The 21,511-nt window shown below is 46.5% G+C and overlaps 1 protein-coding gene across 4 annotated transcripts in view; it reads right to left on the bottom strand.

Annotated features, from left to right (window-relative positions):
• Positions 1 to 21,511, bottom strand: part of UBXN6 (UBX domain protein 6) — a 368,409-nt gene that overhangs the window by 297,712 nt on the left and 49,186 nt on the right. For all 4 annotated transcript variants that reach the window (XM_044306514.1, XM_044306520.1, XM_044306528.1 and 1 more), the window contains exons 2-3: positions 11,004 to 11,158; positions 2,649 to 2,698 (exon numbers count right to left, since the gene is read on the bottom strand). In XM_044306514.1, coding sequence (XP_044162449.1) covers positions 2,649 to 2,698; positions 11,004 to 11,158 — 205 coding nt within the window. The remainder of the gene's footprint in view (positions 1 to 2,648; positions 2,699 to 11,003; positions 11,159 to 21,511) is intronic.

Genomic DNA, 21,511 nt, shown 5'->3' with positions numbered 1-21,511 from the left:
CGCCCGTTCTGTGAGAAGATCTGGCAGACGTTTTTCTCTACCTCTTGTATGATGTTCTTTGCTTTAGTTTCACTTTCTCATCTCCTTTCGTTCTGCCAGGTTTCACTTATTTCGACTAATCGTCTTCCTTTATAATCCCTCCCATACTGCCTCACTTTGCGGTTTATACTACTTCCTGGATGAGGTGTTCACTGATGGAGGCTGCTTCTGCTGTTTGTACAGATAAGTCTTTTACTTTATTGTGTTTCCTTGATGGTTTGATTCTAGGTGACCCTGACTCCGTCCATATTATGTGCAGGGAGCCGGTGGTCGTGTCCCCTCACTATTATAGGGTTTCAGGTGTCATACAGTATTAGGTACGCGGGCATGAAATCATCGACAATACAGACCCTTGCATGTGCATAGCAGTCAGCGAGAGCTCTTTTTTTTTTTTTAGGGCTCACCTATAAGCTCCTTAGTTTGGGATCAAACCAGTCGCTAGTTTATTTATATGTTCCAGCTATCTGCTAACTTCATCCGTGACACATGTCCCATTTGAAGCCCCCCTGATGCACCCCTAGAGTAGAAAATCAAAAAAGTGACCACATTTCAGAAACTACAGGATAGGGTGGAAGTTTTGTTGGTACTAGTTTAGGGTACATATGATTTTTGGTTGCTCTATATTACACTTTTTGTGCAGCAAGGTAACAAGAAATAGCTTTTTTGGCACTTTTTTGTTTGTTATTTACAACATTCATCTGACAGGTTAGATCATGTGGTAATTTTATAGAGCAGGTTGTCACGGACGCGGCGATACCTAATATGTATACATTTTTATTTATTTATGTAAGTTTTATACAATAATTTTATTTTTAAAACCCAAAAAATGTTTTAGTGTCGCCAAAGTCTAAGAGCCATAGTTTTTTCAGTTTTTGGGCGATTATCTGAGTAGGGTCTTATTTTTTGCGGGATGAGATGACGGTGTGATTGGCACTATTTTGGGGTGCATATGACTTTTTGATCGCTTGCTAGTATACTTTTTGTGACGTAAGATGACAAAAAATAGCTTTTTTTTTTTTTACACCATTTTTATTTTTATTTTTTTACGGTGGTCATCTGAGGGGTTAGGTCATGTGATATTTTTATAGAGCCAATCGATACGGTAGCGGCGATACCTAATATGTATACTTTATTTTTATTTATGTAAGTTTTACACAATGATTTCATTTTTGAAACAAAAATAATCATGTTTTAGTGTTTCCATAGTCTAAGAGCCATAGTTTTTTCAGTTTTTGGGCGATCTTGAGTAGGGTCTCATTTTTTGCGATGAGATGACGGTTTGATTGGTACTATTTTGGCGTACATACAAAAAATTTTTATCACTTTTATTACCTTTTTTTGGGAAGTAAGGTGGGCAAAATTTCTATTTTCTCATAGTTTTTATTTTTTTATTTTTATGGCGTTCACCGTGCGGGCAAAGTAACATGACCGTTTTATAGATCAGGTCGTTACCCAATATGTGTAGTGTATTTTATTTTGTTATTTTTTATTCAGTGATAAATTTTTTTTTTATCTTAACTTTTTTCACTTTTTTTTTATAGTTTTTTGACCCAGACCCACTTGGTTCTTGAAGATCCAGTGGGTCTGATGTCTTTATAATACAGTACAATATATATTGTACTGTACTGTATTTTACTTACACTTTGTCTGAACAGATCTATGCCTTTAGCATAGATCTGTTCAGCACAATGGATAGCAGGACGTCTGAGAAGGCGTCCTGTTGTCATGGGAACCTTCCCCGTCTGCCACAACTTCGCAGACGGGGAAGGGTAAGCATGAGGCTGCGGGGGGCTCTCTCCCTCTCCATCGGGGGGCTGCAAAGGCACAGCAGCCACCGATGGGAGCGGGAGGGAGCCCCTTGACCCTGACAGTTAACCTTTTCCATACCGCGTTAAACGGCTGACATCTGCACAGATGTCAGCCGTTTATACCAGGGTGTCAGCAATGTGCAGGCATAAAATCGTGCAGGGGGGGTGAAAAATCTTTATTTTAGGCACTCAAAAGTTTCTGATCAGAAACTGCAAAAAGCGCAGCAAACCGCAGGTCTGAACTGACCTGCGGTTTGCTGCGATCACCATCACGGGGGGGTCACATCATGACCCCCCCTGGCATTGTGACAGGATGCCGGCTGAATGATTTCAGCCGACATCCTGTTTAGATTAACCCCTGGGGCGCCAGAATGCCTATTTAAAGTTAGGACGTACCGGTACACCCTGAGTCCTTAAGGGGTTAATCAATTTCATCTTTCAATGATATAGTTAATTTTTTTTATGGATATTTATATTCATATATTTTTATTTTGCATATGGTGTGTCCTTTACACTTGATAAAGGGGTCAGAAGTGCCCGAAACGCGTTGTCTACCAATAAACCTGAAAAATACAAATCATCCAGTTGTGATAGTGCGCCTCCTACTTTCCATACGTTCAACTGAAACAGTCAAGCGTCCTTTCTTCTTGTTCCCAAGTAAAGAATGAGGCATTTTTCTCTAATAAGATATATTACAAAGATTATTAGTGTTGCTTCTACTACTGTATTTATGAATAAAATTGAAACAAAAGTAACTTTAATATACTGTATATATTTTTTTTAACTACAGCTGTAACTTACCTTACTAGTTGGCTTGACCTTCAACTCTTGCTTATGTGCAATATCTTTTACTATACAAAATGAAAAGACAAGAAGTTAATAAAGATAACCTAGCAAAAAAAAACATTTTGTAATTTAAACAATTTGTTTACAAACTTGTAACATAGGAACATAGTTTATAAGGCTGAAAAAAGACATACGTCTATCCATTTCTCCACATTTTAGGGGAAACAAATTCCCTCTCCAGCTCTGCTATGTCTGTCTTCTGTACATGAGCCCAAAATTGTACACAATACTCCATGTGTGGTCTGACTAGTGGGTTGTAAAGAGGAAGGCAACTTAATGGGGAGTTTATTAAACGTAGAGACATATTCTGGATGTACAAACGTTGTTCTATTAATCCTTAAGGTCTTAACGAGGTTGCCGAAACCATTTTATAGTAACTTTGCATGTTACTTATTACTAGAGATGATCGAATTTCCGCTTATGAGATTCGTTCACACTTCGTTTGGTAGTAAAAGGTGAACTGCGTTATGGATTCCATTACCACAGACCATAACTCAATTCTATGACGGAATGCCTTTAGAGGATTTCCCTGCATAATGAAAACGGAACTGATCCGTTTTGCAGCCCATAGACTTCTATTATGACGGAATGTATAACGGAATGCCTCTAAAGGCATTCCGTTATGCATTCCGTGATAGAATTGCGTTATGGTCCGTGGCAACAGAATCCATAACGCAATTCACCTTTTACCAACAAGTGTGAACGAATTTCAAAATATGAAAATTTGTTCATCTCTACTTATTACCGTGTTACTTTTATTTGTATCTTTTATCATTTTTTTTGTCACAGAGGATTCCACTGACACCTAAGGGCCCTTTATAGATACTACACATCTCTAGTGAGTACTGCATAGTATAAGGCAGTGATGGTGAACCTTTTAGAGACAGAATGCCAAACTTGAACCAGAAACCCACTTATTTATAGCAAAGTGCCAACACGGCAATTTACCCTGAATACTACAGTCCAACATAGTACATCTTCTATGTACTTTATCATTTGGCTATAATAACCTGCCTACATTTAGTGCGCTGCTCGTGCTGTACATAGTGCGCCCTGCGCTGATGAATGGCGGGTAAAGTCTAAGGCATATTGGTATGCCTTAGTCTTTTTCCATGGTGCGGGTGCTCACAGACAGGGCTCTGAGTGCCGCCTCTGGCACCAGTGCCATAGGTTCGCCACCACTGGTATAAGGCACTAACAATTCACTAACCCCAATAATTTTAAAAATTTTAGTTTGAATCAATTTTTTAATTTGCTGCATCTTTGTATACTAATGTTTATTCACTTGCTCTTATTTACATCCATATTCTACCTCCCTGTGTACTTGTACCTTTCTGTATTTCCTGATCTGAGGAAGGAACCATTCTGGCTCAGAAATGCATAATCTGTGGAAAATATGAATAAATAAAAGCTCCCTTATACCCTGCCACAGCTCTGCGGTGGTGTGCTGTTTGTCCTCTAAACAGATCAACTTCAGCACGGCCTGTTGACGCTTACCCACAGCAGTGATACACTGCTTCCAACTAGAAACTGATGGCTGACTGCTGCTGGAGGTGGAAGCGGAGGAGGAGGCGGCGGAGGAGGAGAAGTGGGGGTTGGAGCCAGTAAGCCAGTAATAGCTGCTGGTGGAGACCCTGATGAACTTAGGGCCCACAATCCTGGGTGTGGGTAGCAAATGTGCCATCACAGGGTACTACTCTCCCGGCCTCCACAACATTCCCCCAGTTTGCGGTCAGGGAAATGTAGCGTCCCTGGCCACCAGCCCTTATCCATGTGTCTGTGGTTAAGTGGACCTTCCCAGTAACTGCGTTGAGACGGGCACGGGTGATGTTCTGGGACACATGCTGGTGTAAGGCGGGCACGGCACACCGTGAAAAAAAGCGGTGGCTGGGGACTGCATACCGGAGGACGGCCACCAACATCCGGCTGCGGAAGGTCTCAGTGTCCACAAGCGAAAGTTGCACATTTAGTGCTATGGCCTTGTGGGTGGGTGGGTATTTGCATTTGCATACACATGACTGTTATGGACATTTGGATGCTGCGCTAGGACAAGGAAGTGGATGTTGTTGCTGATGGATAATGCGAAGGTCCAGGTGCAGGGCTAGGGGCATCCAGGCCTGCGCCTTCCACAAGGGATTGGCCAGCAGTGCTTAACACAAGGGAAGAGGAAGCAGTGGTGTGACCCGCAGACCCAGATTGTGGAACCAGGCGTTCAGCCCACTTGTTAGGGGTCTTGGATGCCATGCGGCGGATCATGCTGGTGGTGGTGAGGTTGCTAGTGTTCACGGCCCGTCTCATTTTGGTACGGCACAGGTTGCAAACTACCACTCTTTTGTCGTATGCACTTTCCTCAAAAAAGCGCCATACTGCAGAACACCTACCCTTGGAAAGGTAGATTTACGCATGGAGGTGCTCAGTGTAATGGTTGCGGGCCTGTTTGGTGAGAGCCGACTTCTCCATTTTGCAACCCCACTGCCTCTTCCAGCCTGTTGCGGTGCTGCGGATCACTCCCCCTCTGTACTGCTGTCCTCGTTCGGCTTTTCACCTTCCCATGTTGGGTCAGTGACCTTATCGTCAACCACCTCCTCTTCCACTTCCGCACTCTGCTCATCCTCCTGACATGACATAACCACAACCTCAGTGATTGGTAACTGTGTCTCATCATCATCCAACTCGTGAACGAATTATTGCCGTTCACCAGCTCCACTATTACATTTGGCCCTCGTGCCCAGCAAGCTTGAAGAAGGACCTGAGATATTGTGCCCTGATTCCCAACCTCTTGAGCCTTCACAGTCTCAAGAGGTTGGGAATCAGGGCACAATATCTCAGGTCCTTCTTCAAGCTTGCTGGGCACGAGGGCCAAATGTAATAGTGGAGCTGGAAAGAGCTCCTTGGAATATCTGAGTGTGGGATCATTCGTTTGGCAAGCCTCTGGTGGGAGGAAGGATGATCAGAGAGAGGATTCGGTTGACCAGACTCTTGGCTACAGAGCCTGGACTTGGTGGAAGAGACTGACTGACTGTAAGCATTATCTTCAGCCTCGTTTAACCCCCGCACTGCTGTGCATTAATACCAGTTGCAGGCCCCGGTCAGCCCGGGCTCCTAGGCCAAATCACGCGGTTACGTTGTCATATACTCATCCCTTCCTGAACCTCTCAGGCGTCATGGCTGCCTTCAAATCGCCCAGGGTCCCGTCTTCACTGAATCGCTCAGGTTAAGTCATTCCTGATACCGCCCAGGTGTCAGTTGTTCCCCGATCCGCTCAGATGTTAGGTCGTCCCTGTAACCACCTGGTGTCATATGTTCCCTGAAGCGCTCAGGTGTAATGTCTTCCCAAAAATCACGCAGGTGTAATGTCTTCCCTGAATCACTCTAGTGTAATGTCTTCCCTTATTCGCTCAGGTGTAACGTCTTCCCTGAATCACTCTAGTGTAATGTTTTCCCTGAATCGCTCAGGTATAATGTCTTCCCTGAATCGCTCAGGGGTAATGTCTTCCCCGAATCGCTCTAGTGCAATGTCTTTCCCGAATCGCTCTAGTGCAATGTCTTTCCCGAATCGCTCTAGTGTAATGTCTTTCATGAATCACTCTAGTGTAATGTCTTCCCGGAATCACTTAGTGCAATATCTTCCCTGAATCGCTCAGGTGTAATGTCTTCCCTGAATCACTCTAGTGTAATGTCTTTCATGAATCACTCTAGTGTAATGTCTTCCCGGAATCACTTAGTGCAATATCTTCCCTGAATCGCTCAGGTGTAATGTCTTCCCTGAATCACTCTAGTGTAATGTCTTTCATGAATCACTCTAGTGTAATGTCTTCCCGGAATCACTCTAGTGTAATGTCTTCCCGGAATCACTCTAGTGTAATGTCTTCCCGGAATCACTCTAGTGTAATGTCTTCCCGGAATCACTTAGTGCAATATCTTCCCTGAATCGCTCAGGTGTAATGTCTTCCCTGAATCACTCTAGTGTAATGTCTTCCCTGAATCGCTCAGATGTAATGTCTTCCCTGAATCGCTCAGGTGTAATGTTTTCCCTGAATCGCTCAGGTGTAAGGTTTTCCCTGAATCGCTCAGGTGTAATGTTTTCCCTGAATCACTCTAGTGTAATGTCTTCCCTGCATCGCTCTAGTGTAATGTCTTCTCTGCATCACTCAGGTGTAATGTCTTCCCTGAATCGCTCAGGTGTAATGTCTTCCCTGCATCGCTCTAGTGTAATGTCTTCTCTGCATCACTCAGGTGTAATGTCTTCCCTGAATCGCTCAGGTGTAATGTCTTCCCTGAATCGCTCAGGTGTAATGTCTTCCCTGAATCGCTCAGGTGTAATGTCTTCCCTGAATCGCTCAGGTGTAATGTCTTCCCTGAATCACTCTAGTGTAATGTCTTCCCTGAATCGCTCAGGTGTAATGTCTTCCCTGCATCGCTCTAGTGTAATGTCTTCTCTGCATCACTCAGGTGTAATGTCTTCCCTGAATCGCTCAGGTGTAATGTCTTCCCTGAATCGCTCAGGTGTAATGTCTTCCCTGAATCGCTCAGGTGTAATGTCTTCCCTGAATCGCTCAGGCGTAATGTCTTCCCTGAATCGCTCAGGTGTAATGTCTTCCCTGCATCGCTCTAGTGTAATGTCTTCCCTGCATCGCTCAGGTGTAATGTCTTCCCTGCATCGCTCAGGTGTAATATCTTCCCTGAATCACTCAGGTGTAATGTCTTCCCTGAATCACCCAAGTGTCAGGTTTCCCTGAATCGCTCAGGTAGTATGTCTTCCCAGATCCCTGAATCACTCAGTGGTCATGTTTTCCTCAGGTCGCAGGGGTCATGTTCCCGAAATCACAGGTGTCATGTCTTCCCTGAATCATTCAGGTTGTCTTCCCTGCTTCGCTCAGGCGTCAAGTTTTCTCCAGATTGCAGGTGTCATTTTACCCAAGAACTGCATGTGTCATGTCTTCCCTGAATCACTCAGGGTTATGTTTCTCCAATTCAGGTGCCGTATTCCCAAAATCGCATGTGTCGTTCTTCCCTGACTGACTCAGGGGTCGGGTCCCTGATTCGCTCGGGTGTTATACCTCCCTTAGTCACTTAGGGGTAAGGTCCCCTGAATCGCTCAGGTGCGGTGTGTTCCCTGAATCGCTCAGGTCGGTTGTTCCCAGGGTGCATATTTTCCTGAACAGTCTGGTTATGTATTCCCCTGATTCACGCAGGTCAGGTTGGCCTGATTCGCTCAGGCTTCTGTTTTTCCCGGCTCTCCCAGGGAGTAGGCAGTGGCCAGGTCCAACCAGATTCAAGGTACTGCCCGACCCTCCTAGATGTCTGTCATCTTCATGAAGGTGCATATAATTGCCTGCGTTGCTTAGGATTCCATGTCGTCTGAACCGCTCAGGAGTCAGGGCATCGCCCGATTTACGCGGGTTCCATGAATCAGCCTGTAACGATCAGGGATTTGTTCAGCAACGTCCGGCTGATTCCTGGTTACCCGATTCGTGTCCTGCGTCTGGATTTTTGTCTCCGCAGGTTGTTGCGTGCGGCGCGACTTCGGGCTCTGATGCTGGCTGTCCAGGATCACCCAGCAGTTGGCCATGACGCCCAGGCTGCATCCCGGTTCTCCATCGCCCCTTTCCAGTGCCACCAGATCGCACCTCTCTCCGGGTCTCGTACCGACGCAAGCTTATTTTTTCTTGTAAGCAGGGCCTCAGGCCACCGGAATGTCGATCCATCCTCAGTTATATCGTAGGGCTCCTCCATGCCCGGTCGCTCCACGGTGCCGGGTTTCAGGTAAGTTCCAGCCGAGTGGTGGCATAACGTTTCTCCGCAGCTCGGAGCCTTCCTTCATTTATCACGAGCCACCATTCCTAGGTCTTCAGTATCGCCGGAGAGTTGGCGGCGCTGTCCGTTGATTCGGTTAGGTTGCGATCCTTTCTATACCATGTTCATTTCTGTTCCTTCGGATTCTCAGGTTCCATGTATTTCCCGGTTTGGCTCATAATGCCATTTTTGCCCATTTTCCCAGGTCTAATTCCCGGAGTCGCGCGGGTTTACGTGTTTCCTGGATCGCTCGGGACCATGCATTCCCCTGGGTCGCTCGGGTTCATGTATTTACCTGAGTTCCTTGGGTTATGTTTCCAGAATCGCCCAGGTTCATGTTCCTGGGTCGTTCGGGTCATGTGGGTGCCTAAGTCACTCAGGTTCTACAATTCCCGGAATCGCTCAGGTCAGGTATTTCCTGAATCAATCAGGTTTAGGTATTTCCCTGAATCGCTCAGGTTTTGTATGTTCCTGTCTTTCAGGTTGCCGGTATCTCCAGGTGGTATGTTTTCCTGATTCACCCAGGTTACGTATTTTCCTGGATCACTCAGGTTTTGTTTCCTGTCTTCAGGTTGGCGGTATTTCCAGGTTGTGTTTTCCTTGATTCACTCAGGTTACATATTCCCTGAATCGCTCAGGTCTTTTCCCCACAGGTGGTTCGCGTTTGTCTGAATCGCTCAGGTCTTTTCTCCCACAGGTTATACGCAGTTGCCTGAATCGCTCAGGATCCGAGGTTTTCGCCTGGAACACTCAGGATTTCCAGCAGAATCCAGTGGCTTTCATGGCCTGTTGCCACACGCACCGCCACCTGTCATTCAACACCATCAAGCTGTATTGGCCGGCATTCAACACCAGTGGATGCTCGGCGACCCCTCTGCCAAATCCATTTTCATATCAGGCCATCAAGCCACCCTCAGGGTTAGCGCGGCGGTCCAGATGCGTAGACAACCAGTGCCAGGCGAGCTTCCGCAGGTTGGCAGGTAGCCCCAGACAGTCTCCCCTTGGGCAACCAGCGGGCATCATCACCAAAGCAGCCATGTACCTAGGGTTCTATGGGCTCTAAGACCCGGGGAGTTACCTGCAGCACGGCCAACCGAGCTACCCTCGGTCCACTTCATTCGGTCCATCCCAGCCACCGAGTCCAATCAGGCTGATCCTCCCACCGAGGTAGAGTTCTTCCCTACGGCCAACTGTTGGTGTCCCGCCAAGGTGCTCCAAGGGCTTCTGGCCTCACTCCAGTCTCCCGCGGTAGACGCCCAGTTACTCCCAATTAACGGTAGGCCCCCCTTCTTCGGCCCAGTTGTCTCCAATGTCCGCACTTTGACGGCAGGGTTGGGGTCCAACCCTAGCACAGCATCCGGGCGCTCCTCTCGCGTGGGGCCGCTTCCACGGCATCCAATCATCAGGTGCCGGCACGCGTCGCCCGCGGGTGGTCGTTGGCGGTCGTCCTGCTGCGCAGGGTACATTCACAATCCGCGAGTTGAGATTGTCAGAGCCTTTGTTCTTTGGGCTTTATGGGTTCCATGATGCTCCATAAATACATCGCACCCTACTCCAGGCCGGTTCTCTTTGCCCACTTATCTAGGCCTTACCTCGTCGCTGGCACCGGGCACACTCCAGCCCGTTGGTTCAGGGCAGTACATAGGCATGCCTACTCTGTTCCTCGATTAGCTCCTCCCACAAATTAATGCTGATTGACAATGAAGCTCTAACACTGAAGGATTAACTCTGACTGACAATGACGCCATGACGCTGACTGATTAACTATGACTGACAATGACGAATTAACTGTGACTGACAATGACACTCTGACGCTAACTGATTACCTCTGACAATGACGCTCTGATACTGATGGATTAACTGTGACTGACAGTGATGCTCTGACGCTGACGGAGTAACCTCTGACAATGACTGATTAACTGTGACAGATAATGACGCTCTGATGCTGAAGGAATAACTCTGACAATGACACGCTGACGGATTAACTGTGACCGACAATGACGCTCTGACGCTGAAGGAATAACTCTAACAATGACGCTCTGATAGTGACAGATTAACTGTGACTGACAATGACGCTGACGGATTAACTGTGACTGATAATGACGCTCTGACGCTGACGGATTAACTGTGAATGACAATGGTGCTCTGACGCTGACTGATTAACTGAACTGAGACTGATGCTGACTGACACTAAAACTACAAGCTGCTAAACTAGCTAAACTAAATCTAATTCCTAAATAACTAAGTTTATATATATTTTTAAATTTTTATAGCTGGGAGTGATAGAGAGATATCACAGGGAGATTGAGGCGTTAATAAAGTGTTAACTTTTTTTTATTTCACTTGAGGGAGCAGCAAAGCTACACAGGTTCTGCTCTACTCACTACTTTGATAAGCTGTAAGGAGATTGGAGCCTATAACCGGCTTCTTTGCTGGCCTTTCACTATTTACCGCTAGTAAATAGTATTTATCCATGACAAAACCATACTATTCATATTAAATGCATAGTCTTACCTGGGGTAGGAACAGTATCTTTGTGTGGGGTCTTTCCCTTTCCATGCTTTGAGTCCAACCTTGCAATTGCTGCAGAAGCAGCCGCAATCTGAGCCTCTCCTGCTGGTGCCTTTCGTGGAGCCGGACGTTCTTTAACAGGGCTGTCAGGTACCCCCCTTTCAAATAAAAAATAACAACTATCAAATTATGGATAGTAAAATAATAACTAGTAAGATATATTCAGACATAAAAAAGTAAAAAAAAACAATATACTATGTCACAGGCTTACTGTGTCAGTTCTCATTTGCATCATGCCACCGGCATCCTTGGTCCCCTTTTGCTCCCTTGCATACAATTATCAAGGTGTGTAATCACAAGACTATGTTGGACATCACTGCTAAGTATATGGTTATAAAGGGGTTTTCTTGGACTTAAATATTGATCACCTATCCTTAGGTCAATGCCTCACTTCCATTCAAATGTATGTGAATGAGTTGCAATACCAAGCACAGTTGCAATACAATGTATGGCATTGTACCTGATATGCAATGGAAAGAAAAATAGAATGTGACGGCAGATAAGAACCATTTGGCCCATCTAGTCTGCCCAATATACTGAATACTATAAATAGCCCCTGGCCCTATCATAATGCGCATTGTGGGCCGGCAAAAGTCGCAGCAGAAGTTCGTCAGCAGCCTGCCAGCCAATGATCATCGCTGGCAGGCTGGCGATTTTCAAAAAAACGAATCACAAGCCTCTTAACACATTATATTTATAAATATAATGTGTTAAATGGCTTCTGTGCTCCTCTTGCTGGTACTTTTTGTCGGTTGGTCCCAGCAGAGGAGCACAGATCTCTGTAAGTGCACAAACACCACACACTTAGCCCCAGATCACCCCCATCACCCCAATTAACCCCTTGATCACTTGGTCAATCACTAGTGAAAGGGAAAAAAGTGATCAATGCAAACGGTCACTTTTTTTCCCACTAGTATTGACGGTAAGGGCTCTTTCACACTCGCGTTCTTTTCTTCCGGCATAGAGTTCCGTCGTCGGGGCTCTATGCCGGAAGAATCCTGATCAGTTTTATCCCCATGCATTCTGAATGGAGAGAAATCCGTTCAGGATGCATCAGGATGTCTTCAGTTCCGGAACGGAACGTTTTTTGGCCAGAGAAAATACCGCAGCATGCTGCCCTTTTTTGCTCCGGCCAAAAATCCGGAACACTTGCCGCATCAACGGATCCGGAATAATAGCCCATTGAAATGTATTATTCCGGATCCGTCCTAAACATCTTCAGTTGTTACGACGCAACAACGGATCCAGAAGTTGTGTCTGCACCTGCGCTAGGAAGGTCTTGGCTGGCGCAAACTTCCACAGACAACCCGCGCGGGAGAGGACAGGTCGTGTCTTCAGCTCCTGGAGGTGAGTATTCAGTGTGTGTTTTGTCTTTTAATACATTAACTACATGCATCTACTATGTCCTAGACATAGTAGATGCATGTAGGAGGCAGCAAATGAATGTTGGGGGTAGTAGTCCCCTGGGGAATGCTGCCCCCAGCACCCACCATGCAGTCACCCCAGCTTCAGCCCCAAGTGCTTTTGCTTTGGGACTGCAGCTGGCTGAGGTGACTGCATGGTGAATGTTGGGGGTAGTAGTCCCCTGGGGAATGCTGCCCCCAGCACCCACCGTTCAGTCACCCCAGCTTCAGTCCCAAGTGCTTTTTCTTTGGGACTGCAGCTGGCTGGGGTGACTGCATGGTGAATGTTGGGGGTAGTAGTCCCCTGGGGAATGCTGCCCCCAGCACCCACCGTGCAGTCACCCCAGCTTCAGTCACAAGTGCTTTTTCTTTGGGACTGCAGCTGGCTGGGGTGACTGCATGGTGGATGTTGGGGGTAGTAGTCCCCTGGGGAATGCTGCCCCCAGCACCCACCATGCAGTCACCCCAGCTTCAGTCACAAGTGCTTTTTCCTTGGTACTGCAGCTGGCTGGGGTGACTGCATGGTGGATGTTGGGGTAGTAGTCCCCTGGGGAATGCTGCCCCCAGCACCCACCATGCAGTCACCCCAGCTTCAGTCACAAGTGCTTTTTCTTTGGGACTGCAGCTGGCTGGGGTGACTGCATGGTGAATGTTGGGGGTGGTAGTCCCCTGGGGAATGCTGCCCCCAGCACCCACCGTGCAGTCACCCCAGCTTCAGTCACAAGTGCTTTTTCTTTGGGACTGCAGCTGGCTGGGGTGACTGCATGGTGAATGTTGGGGGTAGTAGTCCCCTGGGGAATGCTGCCCCCAGCACCCACCGTGCAGTCACCCCAGCTTCAGTCACAAGTGCTTTTTCTTTGGGACTGCAGCTGGCTGGGGTGACTGCATGGTGGATGTTGGGGTAGTAGTCCCCTGGGGAATGCTGCCCCCAGCACCCACCATGCAGTCACCCCAGCTTCAGTCCCAAGTGCTTTTTCTTTGGTACTGCAGCTGACTGGGGTGACTGCATGGTGAATGTTGGGGGTAGTAGTCCCCTGGTTAAGGTGGTACTGTTGTTTAATATTAATGTGTTAACTTTCATCTTTTTGTTCTCATTTTTCTTAGGTTATATTTTTTGGGAGACAGACCTGATCTTGAAATAAAAAAAAAAAAATGTCCAGTAAGTATCATTTTTGAGGGATTTTTTTCAATGATTCAAAATCAAGTGTTTAATTATTTTTAATTGTTTCAATAGGCTATTCAAGTGAGTCCGGGAACTCTCCTCCAAGGCGACGAGTTCGCTTGGATACGGTATGTCATGTTTTAAAGTTTTATTTTATTATCCCATCCCATGTCCAAAATATTATTTATTTTTTTCTCTTACAGCAATCGTCAGCGGAGGAGAGGTATTCCGGCCCTGCTCCGACAGCGGGAGAGGAGGAAGTCGGGGGTGGACACCATGAATCGGTAATAAAAAATAAAAAAAGAAATGTATTGTGTTTTTTCTTAATTCTTCGAAAAGAAGAATTAAGAAGAATTCTTAATTCTTCTTAAATATTCTTTTATTTTAGTCTAATCCTACTGTTGCCTCAAGAGGTCGTCAGCAACCACCCACAAGGCGCCGGGGAGCACGCGGCAGTCGGGGACGTGTGAGTATATCTCGGTATTGAATCTTGTTATATCATATGTGTAAATTATTAAATTATTTTTTAAAATTAATACATTATTTTCGCATTTTTTTAGGGTTCAAGGGCCTCTGTCAGAACGGATGAGGAGGAATTATCCGGTTTCTATATCGACAATGAACTCCTCATCCATCTGGTGGAGGAACGTGTCCCACTCTGGGACCATACCGACCGCCGCCATGCAGACCATCACCTGACCCGGCGTCTGTGGATGGAGATTTGCGCAAAAATGCTGACGGATTGGGACGACCTCACTGAAGGCAAACAGGAAGATTGCAGTAAGTATCCTTAATTTTTTTTAATTGATTAGTTATCTGTCATGTCCAAACTGCTGTCCTCCAGCTGTTGCAAAACTACAACGCCAAGCATGCCCTATCCAGGCATGTTCGGAGTAGTAATTTTGCAACAGCTGTAGGGCTGCAGTTTGGTAATGCCAGTAATTTGAGAGTAATGCTTATTTTTATATTTTTCAGAGACGGCAGTCATGGTGCGATGGCGCTCAATAAGGGACCGCTATAAGAAAGACTATAACGAGGAGGTCAATCGCCCGAGTGGGTCTGGCGGAACCCGCCGGCAGCCGTACCGCTATGCGGCTGCCCTAGGGTTCCTACGTAGAACCCTAGAGCTGCGAAGGTAAGTAAAGAAATCCCCCCAAAAAATGGTAAAATGTTGAAATCAATTTTAAAAACATGCTAATTTTTCTTTTTTTTTTACAGAACAACTAGCAGTACTCGGGCGCCAGAACCTCCTTGTGAAAGTCATCAAGAGGCGGTGCCTGCTGAGCTGCCACCCACGGATCCCTCTCCACCTCGTCCAGCATCTGGTCAGGACCCAAATCGTCCTCTACTGGTGCCCTCTGGTGACGCAACAATGGCCATTATGGCGCCACTTGTTGAGGCGTTGATGCGTCGCCAGAGGGCCGGTAGAAGCCGCCAAGCTGATTATGAAGACCTCACAAGGCTCTTGTATGAGACCTTGTGTGGTTACAGCAATAGGATTGTAGCCATGGAGGCCGAGCTGAGAAGTCTGCGGGAGTGTGTGGCGCAGTTTTCTCAGCCGGGCCCGCTACAAACCTATTGGTCGTCAGTTAATCAGCTGGTGGCGGACTTCACGCCCGACCAGGTGTTGGAGTTCAGACGTAGGGTGGAGGATGCGGTGTGGGATTTGAGACACCGCACAACTTCCGTCCCCCAACCACCAACCTATCCCCCCTCCCATTTCTATCCCCCACCACAACCTCCTCAACACTTCCAACCTCCTCACCCCTTCCAACCTCCGCAAACTCCAACCCGTCCACCTTAACCACCTCCCCATTCTACAACCCCCGAGCCTTTTCACCACTGTTCTCTCTCTCCTCCTAACTATTTTCAACAATCAACTTTCACCACTCCTTCTTCGCTGGCTCGGACAACTCCTTCACCCAATCCCCCATCCCGTTTGCATACTCCCGCTGTCTCTCCTCCCACATCACACATTTCAGTGTCCACCAGAAAATACGAAGGTGGAGAGGGATCAAGCCGTGCACTGCCTTCCACCCCCCAACCTCCTCCTCCTCCTCCAAATCCTCAATACCAGGATTTGTAATTTTTGTTGTTTTAAATTTTATATTAATATTGTTTTATTTATATATTTTTTTATTTTATAAAATTCTGTTAAATGTTTTTATGTGTCCTTTTATGTTTTTTTTTTTACTTATCTAAAAATAAAGGCCTGACATGCTCTCCCACCGCTTGTGGAGCGACACTGGAACTGTCGCTCTACAAGCGGTGGGAGAGGGTGTAGTGGATAAAGGCCTGACATGCTCTCCCACCGCTTGTGGAGCGACACTGGAACTGTCGCTCTACAGGCGGTGGGAGAGGGTGTGGTGGATAAAGGCCTGACATGCTCTCACACCGCTTGTGGAGCGACACTGGAACTGTCGCTCTACAAGCGGTGGGAGAGGGTGTAGTGGATAAAGGCCTGACATGCTCTCACACCGCTTGTGGAGAGACACTGGAACTGTCGCTCTACAAGCGGTGGGAGAGGGTGTAGTGGATAAAGGCCTGACATGCTCTCCCACCGCTTGTGGAGCGACACTGGAACTGTCGCTCTACAGGCGGTGGGAGAGGGTGTGGTGGATAAAGGCCTGACATGCTCTCACACCGCTTGTGGAGCGACACTGGAACTGTCGCTCTACAAGCGGTGGGAGAGGGTGTAGTGGATAAAGGCCTGACATGCTCTCACACCGCTTGTGGAGAGACACTGGAACTGTCGCTCTACAAGCGGTGGGAGAGGGTGTAGTGGATAAAGGCCTGACATGCTCTCCCACCGCTTGTGGAGCGACACTGGAACTGTCGCTCTACAGGCGGTGGGAGAGGGTGTGGTGGATAAAGGCCTGACATGCTCTCACACCGCTTGTGGAGCGACACTGGAACTGTCGCTCTACAAGCGGTGGGAGAGGGTGTAGTGGATAAAGGCCTGACATGCTCTCACACCGCTTGTGGAGAGACACTGGAACTGTCGCTCTACAAGCGGTGGGAGAGGGTGTAGTGGATAAAGGCCTGACATGCTCTCATACCGCTTGGGGAGCCAGCCAATGATAGTGGCTACTCATGCGGTGATAAGATTTTTTTGTAAAAATAATATAAATTATTTAAAAAGAAACACCATACTACTATATTTGAAAAAGTTATTAAACATTATTAATGAATAATTTTTTGGGGGAAAAAACAGCAACAGTAAAAAATTTGAATTTTAAACATTCTGGTCCTGCCACTGTAAACGTCCAGCATCTGAGCTGAAGTAGGCAGCAAATGAATCTCGCATGGCGGACACCGCCACAGTACCACGTGGTCCAAAAGTTTCAATACTAGTCATTTCGCTGTCCTCGATTATTCGCTCAATGGCGGGTTCTTTAGTCAGTATGAAATTGAAATTGTGAAGAACTACCCCACACTTTACCACTTCGTCTACTGTTTCAATCTTCACCTGAATAGGTTTAGCAAAAACTCTCCATTTAGAGACAAGGATCCCAAAGGTGACCTCGACCATTCTTCGTGCCCTTGTTAACCGATAATTGAAAATGCGTTTTGTGGCATCCAATCCACGGCTGGAGTAGGGTTTAATCAGGATTCCAGACATTTGGAAAGCTTCATCACCCACCAAGACGTATGGCAGTGGTGGACTGTCGGTTCCAGGCATAGGTTCAGGAGGTGGAAAGTCAAATTGCCGATTGTACACGCTCCGTCCCATGAAAGAGTTTTTAAAAATCATTGAATCATTGGTGCGGCCATATGCACCAATATCAACTGCCACAAACCGGTACTCAGCATCAGCGATGGCCATTAAAACAATTGAAAAATACTTTTTATAATAAAAAAATTCTGATCCGGTACCTGGTGGCTTTATAATACGGATATGTTTTCCGTCCACTGCGCCGACACAATGCGGAAATTGACAGACCTCATAAAAAAAATTCAATTTGAAGCCATCTCTGCTGATTGGGAGTAGGTATGAACTCCTCATGCAGTTCCTCCCATAAAACTTGACACGTTTCTTTTACAATTGTTGAAATCGTTGAAATCCCAAGCCGGAAATAGTGTAGCGACGTAAAACTGTCACCGGTAGCCAGAAAGCTAAAGAAAAAATAAATAAAATATTAGATTAGTAATTTGAAATACTTAAAAATTTTAGATTATGGATTTGTCAAATTTGATATGGCCTGAATCACTATAATTGTCATAAATATCGTTATGAGTAAAATTTTTCTATACTTGAAAGCATCAATATATATTTTCCGCCTGTAATATTTATATTAAATACATACAGATTAGTATAGCTGCTATAAAAATCTTTTTTATGAAATACACATATAAATAATTAAAATTAATATACAGGTCCTTCTAAAAAAATTAGCATATTGTGATAAAGTTCATTATTTTCTGTAATGTACTGATAAACATTAGACTTTCATATATTTTAGATTCATTACACACCAACTGAAGTAGTTCAAGCCTTTTATTGTTTAAATATTGATGATTTTGGCATACAGCTCATGAAAACCCCAAATTCCTATCTAAAAAAATTAGCATATCATGAAAAGGTTCTCTAAACAAGCTATTAACCTAATCATCTGAATCAACTAATTAACTCTAAACACCTGCAAAAGATTCCTGAGGCTTTTAAAAACTCCCAGCCTGGTTCATTACTCAAAACCGCAATCATTGGTAAGACTGCCGACCTGACTGCTGTCCAGAAGGCCATCATTGACACCCTCAAGCAAGAGGGTAAGACACAGAAAGAAATTTCTGAACGAATAGGCTGTTCCCAGAGTGCTGTATCAAGGCACCTCAGTGGGAAGTCTGTGGGAAGGAAAAAGTGTGGCAGAAAACGCTGCACAACGAGAAGAGGTGACCGGACCCTGAGGAAGATTGTGGAGAAGGACCGATTCCAGACCTTGGGGGACCTGCGGAAGCAGTGGACTGAGTCTGGAGTAGAAACATCCAGAGCCACCGTGTACAGGCGTGTGCAGGAAATGGGCTACAGGTGCCGCATTCCCCAGGTCAAGCCACTTTTGAACCAGAAAAAGCGGCAGAAGCGCCTGACCTGGGATACTGAGAAGCAGCACTGGACTGTTGCTCAGTGGTCCAAAGTACTTTTTTCGGATGAAAGCAAATTTTGCATGTCATTTGGAAATTAAGGTGCCAGAGTCTGGAGGAAGACTGGGGAGAGGGAAATGCCAAAATGCCTGAAGTCCAGTGTCAAGTACCCACAGTCAGTGATGGTCTGGGGTGCCATGTCAGCTGCTGGTGTTGGTCCACTGTGTTTTATCAAGGGCAGGGTCAATGCAGCTAGCTATCAGGAGATTTTAGAGCACTTCATGCTTCCATCTGCTGAAAAGCTTTATGGAGATGAAGATTTCATTTTTCAGCACGACCTGGCACCTGCTCACAGTGCCAAAAGCACCGGTAAATGGTTTACTGTAGAGTTGTTGCGATACCAATTTTTTGATTCGGTTTCGATACCATGAAAAAGTATTGCGATACTCGATACCAATCGATACCACGCGAAAAAAATAAACAAAAAAAGCCACGTGCATTCCTCATTTTTTTTATATATTTTAATAGTTTGGACTTTTCTGACGTGGCGATGTAATATGTTTATTATTTATATATTTTATATGTGAAATTGGGAAAAGGGGGTGATTTATACTTCATATTTTAGTGTTTTCTGTTTGTTTGTTTTTACACTTTTTATTTAATAACTATTTCCCCCTTAGGGGCTAGAACCTGGGATCTTTCATCCCTTTTCCTATTCAGCCTGATAGTAACATAGTAACATAGTAGTAACATAGTACATAAGGCCGAAAAAAGACATTTGTCCATCCAGTTCGGCCTGTTATCCCGCAAGTTGATCCAGAGGAAGACCCCTCTCTAGTAGCTATAGCCTGTAATATTATTAAGCTCCAGAAATACGTCCATGGCCCTCTTGAATTCCTTTATTGTACTCACCATCACCACCTCCTCAGGCAGAGAGTTCCATATTCTCACTGCTCTTACCGTAAAGAATCCTTTTCTATGTTTGTGTACAAACCTTCTTTCCTCCAGGCGCAGAGGATGTCCCCTCGTCACAGTCACAGTCCTGGGGATAAATAGCTGATGGGATAGATCTCTGTACTGACCCTTGATATATTTATACATATTAATTAGATCTCCCCTCAGTCGTCTTTTTTCTAAAGTGAATAACTCTAATTTTGATAATCTTTCAGGGTACTGTAGTTGCCCCATTCCAGTTATTACTTTAGTTGCCCTCCTCTGGACCTTCTCCAGCTCTGCTATGTCTGCCTTGTTTACAGGAGCCCAAAACTGTACACAGTACTCCATGTGTGGTCTGACTAGCGATTTGTAAAGTGGTAGGACTATAGATCTCTATCAGGGTGAATAGGACTTCACACTGTCCCTGCTGCTCTGTGCTTTGTGCACACAGCATCAGGGATGTTACCATGGCAACCAGGGCTTCTGTAGCGTCCTGGCTGCCATGGTAACCGATCGGAGCCCCAGGCTTACACAGCTGGGGCTCCGATCAGAAGCTGCCACTGCACCACCAATGAGGGGGAGGGGAGAGGTCCCTGTGGCCACTGCCACCAATGATTTTAATACTGGGGGGTTGAGAGGGGCCGGCGCACTGTGCCACCAATGATTTTAATGGGATGGGGGGGTTGAGGGGGGGGGGGGGGGGCACACTGCACCACCAATGATAACTACCCCTTTATACAGGAGGCGGGTACTGGCAGATCAGCGGCAGTTAACTGCCGCTGATCGCAGCTCCCTGTCAGGGGCAGGGTGCCGGCAATGCGATTCTGCTGCCGGCACCCGCCTCCTGTATGTGTTAAAGACTGACTACTGTATATGAGTCCAGACTTTCACTATCAGGCCACACAGAGCGGCGCCCAGCAATGTCTCAGCACTCACCATTAGTCCTGGGCGCCGCTCCGTTCGCCTGCAGTGCTCCATTACTGTCTCCTCTCCTGCTCCACATGCTGCTGATTACTATCGGAGCGATGGGAGGAGACATCAGATTCACTAGTGGGCGTTCCTTCTCCCTGGCTGTAGCGCTGTCCAATCGCAGCGCAGGGAGAAGGAACGCCCACTAGTGAAGCTGATGTCTCCTCCCATCGCTCCGATAGTAATCAGCAGCATGTGGAGCAGGAGAGGAGACAGTAATGGGGCACTGCAGGCGAACGGAGCGGCGCCCAGGACTAATGGTGAGTGCTGGGACATCTCTGGGCGCCGCTCTGTGTGGAAATAATCCTATCATTGGTGGCGCAGTGCACCCGCCCCTCCTCCGCCCCTCTCTTCTCATTGCCGCCCCTCCTCCGCCCCTCTCCTCTCATTGGTGGCAGCGGCAGCAGCACAGGGGGAGGGAGGACAGCTTCCTTCTCCCCGTGCTGCTGAGAGAGAACATGAGCGCGCCGATAGCAGCGCGCTCATGTTCAGAGATACTAGACTGCGCAGAAGCGCAGCCCAGTATCGAAAAAACCGGAAATCCCGGTATCGTATCGATACCGGGACAAAAGTATCGATTGGGTATCGAAATTTCGATACGCGCAACAACCCTATATTACTGTGCTCAATTGGCCTGCCAACTCTCCTGACCTGAACCCCATAGAGAATCTGTGGGATATTGGGAAGAGAAAGTTGAGAGACGCAAGACCCAACACTCTGGATGAGCTTAAGGCCGCTATCGAAGCATCCTGGGCCTCCATAACACCTCAGCAGTGCCACAGCCTGATTGCCTCCATGCCACGCCGCATTGAAGCAGTCATTTCTACAAAAGGATTCCCGACCAAGTATTGAGTGCATAACTGAACATAATTATTTGAAGGTTGAATTTTTGTATTAAAAAC

Source organism: Bufo gargarizans, chromosome 1 (genome assembly GCF_014858855.1).
Source record: "Bufo gargarizans isolate SCDJY-AF-19 chromosome 1, ASM1485885v1, whole genome shotgun sequence".
NCBI classification, from domain to species: domain Eukaryota; kingdom Metazoa; phylum Chordata; class Amphibia; order Anura; family Bufonidae; genus Bufo; species Bufo gargarizans.
This window is presented reverse-complemented; position numbering and strand designations above follow the sequence as displayed.